This window comes from Megalops cyprinoides, chromosome 24 (genome assembly GCF_013368585.1).
Source record: "Megalops cyprinoides isolate fMegCyp1 chromosome 24, fMegCyp1.pri, whole genome shotgun sequence".
Taxonomy (NCBI): domain Eukaryota; kingdom Metazoa; phylum Chordata; class Actinopteri; order Elopiformes; family Megalopidae; genus Megalops; species Megalops cyprinoides.
In genome coordinates this window covers 738,877-742,500 of record NC_050606.1, presented here as the reverse complement: position 1 = coordinate 742,500, position 3,624 = coordinate 738,877, and the positions used below count along the sequence as shown (strand labels likewise).

The window sequence follows — 3,624 nt, the reverse complement described above, 5'->3', positions numbered from 1 at the left end:
GCTAAAACACCTTATATTTGACCAATACAGTATCGCATCCATTTGCTGTGTGGGTATCTCTGGGCGCAGTAGAGCCCACTGGCTGGGCAGGTGGTTAGGAATGTTGCATGAGGTGAGAACGCAGGTGTTTTGCTTGAAGGTTGTGTCTCTAGCGCTGATGTTAAAATTCTGATTATTGGTTTGTAATGTCACTCCTTTCAGATTTCTTTTAAATCATGGTGGGTCGCATGGTGTGGCAGTCCTGTTGCATATGGCTAATGTATGTTGATGGGATTTACAGTGTTTCTCTGTAAGTAGAGCTCATATAGCCTGTGTGTATTATAAACATGCTCTTGATCTGAGTCTGTCCCCATGTGACACAGCTGGCTTGCAGGTCTGTGTGGGCCTTGGTCTCCACCCTCAGCCTCTGCTTTCAGTTTTGATACTGCAGATTAAACAGGTATCAACAGGTCCCTACTCACCAGCAGCAGCAATGACCGTCACTCAGCCAGGAAAATACTCCATTCTGAAACAGTGATCATGAGGAGCCTCCAGAGAGACTCAGGCAGCTGAGGTGTTGGCACCAGGTTTGAGTCTGAGCTGTGCCACTCGCTCACAGTTTCTCCTGCCTTTCACTACTCCTGGCCCAGTGCCCGGCACCTCCAAAATAACCTGACAAAAAATGTCCTCTACCTGATTAATGTGTCTCAACCTGAACAACCTCCTCCACCTGGGAAACATTACTCAGGCAGAAGCACAGTGGTCCTAAACCGTGACATTCTCCCTCGATACCCCCCTGTGTGCGGATGAATTGTGGGTTTAGTCTCTCTCTCCCTCTCTCTCCCTGTCTCTCTCCCTCTCTCTCTCCCTCTCTCTCCCTGTCTCTCTCCCTGTCTCTCTCCCTCTCTCTCTCCCTCTCTCTCTCTCTCTCTCTCTCCTCTCTCCCTGCAGACCATGTCGGAGTACAGCTCCCTGCTCAGCGACCTGGCGGAGAACATCACCCCAGAGGACCTGGACCAGCTGAAGTCTGCCTGTAAGGAGGACATCCCTGAGAACCAGAGCAACACCATCACCTGCTCCAAGGAGTGGTTCAGCTACCTGGAGAAGAACCAAAAACTGGCACAGGGTGAGAGAGGGAGGGAGAGGGGTGGGGCGTGCACTGGGTGTAAGTTCCCTAATGTCATGTATTTGCTCAGACAGAGTGTATCTTGAGGGGTTAAACGGGTGCATCCTCTCGTAGATAACCTGTCCTACATCGAGCACATCTTCGAGATCTCGCGACGCCCTGACCTCCTGACCCGGGTCATTGAGTACCGTACCACCGTGCTGAAAATCTCTGAGGATGACGAGATCGACACCAAACTCACCCGTATCCCCTCCGCTAAGAAGTACAAAGGTGGGCTTCTCTCTCTCCCCCTCTCTTTGTCCCCCCTCCAACTCTCTCTATCCCTCTCTCTCTCTCTCTCTCTCTCTCTCTGTTTCTCTCTCTATCCCTCTCCCCCTCTCTCTCTCTCTATCTCTCTCTCTCTCTCTCTCTCTCTCTCTCTCTCTCTCTGTTTCTCTCTCTATCCCTCTCCCCCCTCTCTCTCTCTCTCTCTCTCTCTCTCTCTCTCTCTCTCCCCCTCTCTCCTTCTCTCCCCCCCCCCCCCCCTTGGTTTCAGGGGGCAGTATTTGGGCTCCCTCGGTGGGGGGGCCTCTGTTTGAGGTTGTGCTCTGTGTAATGGGGGGCCTTTGAGAGGGGGGTGTGACTGAGGTGAACTCAGCGGCCGAGCACCATCACCCTGCGGAGCCACAGCTGCACCATGGAGTGCGGCTCAAAAACCTGCCTTCACACGGAGAAACCTGTCTCTTATCATCATACCCTTCCCTCTCTCTCTCCCTCTCTCTCCCTCTTTCTTCCTCTCTCTCAAATTCAAATTCACAAAAGCTTCATGTTAGCATGACCACACAGGTGTGCAGTACTGCCAAAGCCAAATATAAAGAAAGAAAAAGAAAAACTCTCTCTCATGTGAACTCCATCACACGCATATTGGCTTTATTCGGAGCCTGTCCAGCTTTGTCAGTCAGTCTGTGTGCTGCCACCCTCTCTCCCCTGCATCTCACACAGTAAAGCATGAATAATATGCTTATGAATTCTTAAGATTCTTTCATAATCTTCTGCGATTGTCTCTCTGTAGATGTCATCCGCCAACCTTCAGAAGATGAGGTCATCAAACTGGCTCCTCCTCCAAAGAAGGCATGAGGTCAAAGTTCCTGACCTTTGCACTCTACTCCCATTCCAGCCACCCCCCCCCCCCACCCCCCGCACCCTTGCCCACTCACTCACACTTTACACTGATATAACCACAGCCTACCAACTCACCAGCCAATCACAGTCAGCTATGCACAACTCCTCCCACCTCTGTGAGCTGAGGGGGTGGAGGGCCAGGAGGTCTGCTTTGCTGTGGTAATGTTCTATCAGACAGGACAAAGCGATTCGCTCTAAAGCTGTTGCAACACATTTCTGACATCGTTTATCAAAGACTGGACCAGGGAGACTCTATTTGTCCCCTGGTCAGCTGTTTCAGAACAGACTAATTTTAGGTTGTGTGACCATTAAAAAAGAGGGGCACAGATGAAACAATTAGAATTCATTTGGCAATGTGGAGTTGTGATTTTAACACTGCTGCCCCCTGCTGGCAGTAGCCTGCCAGACTGTGGAATTCATTCTGTTTTTAATTCCGTTTGGTTGTGTATCCGACACCTTAAATGCTGTATTTATGATGTCTTAAAAATATTGGGACATATCGTACCTTAAGTGCTGTAAGATCAAGATATGTTTCAGTTAAATTAAGGCAAAGTACATCCACAGCCTGATATCCCGTCAATAATATTTTGAAACAATCGTGAATCTGTGTGATCTGTATAGTTTTATAGTTATAAGAAATCAGAGTACATTTTTTATCAAAGAAGAAAAATATCCCTTTGACTTGAACGCGCCTAAATGTGTATGTATGTGTGTATGTTTGTGGTAAACATATTTCCAGTGCGTATTAACTGTGCTCAGAGCTCTGTTGGCAAGAGGAAGTGCGGCAAGGCAGGGAGGCCAGGTTGGACGTAAGTCCTCCCCCGGTTGTTTGTGGAGATATAGGGTTAGGTGGGTGGAAAACTGGCAGTATTTTAAAAATAGAGAAACAAAAAGAAAAGATCTTGGGGGTTAAAAGGTAATCCCGAATTTTGTTTGGGAGGTGACAGTGTGCTTCTGACAGAGCGCTGACACAGCCAGCCGGTGGGACGCGGCTGCACAGCGCGTCTGCATGTGTGGGTGCGCAGAGTGCGTAGTTTCAGTCTGTGTTAATTAACCCTTTACACCCCTGGGCTTTGCCTGTTTGCCAGGGACCAGAACTATTTGATTGGAATCTAATGTAAGTTATGATGGACTACCTATAATGTGCACTTTACAAAATGACCATTTTGATTAAAAATTCATCTGAGAGAGAGAGAGGGAGAGAGAGAGGGAGTGAGAGAGAGAGGGAGGGAGAGAGAGAAAAAAGCAGAGAGTGGGAGGGAGAGGGAGGTGTGTGAGAGAGAGGGATATCCAGCACACCTTTCCCGTGTTAAGTGTGGGAGGGAGAGGGAGGTGTGTGAGAGAGAGGGATATCCAGC

The 3,624-nt window shown here is 49.0% G+C and overlaps 1 protein-coding gene across 1 annotated transcript in view; it reads left to right on the top strand.

Moving 5' to 3' along the window:
* LOC118771093 (astrocytic phosphoprotein PEA-15-like) overlaps positions 1-2,274 on the top strand; it is an 11,918-nt gene extending 9,644 nt beyond the window's left edge. Inside the window, exons 2-4 of the mRNA XM_036518973.1 lie at positions 931-1,105; positions 1,220-1,375; positions 2,157-2,274. Of these exons, the coding sequence (XP_036374866.1) occupies positions 934-1,105; positions 1,220-1,375; positions 2,157-2,221 (393 nt within the window). The 5' untranslated portion in view covers positions 931-933 and the 3' untranslated portion in view covers positions 2,222-2,274. The remainder of the gene's footprint in view (positions 1-930; positions 1,106-1,219; positions 1,376-2,156) is intronic.
* The last annotated feature ends 1,350 nt before the right edge of the window (positions 2,275-3,624 follow it).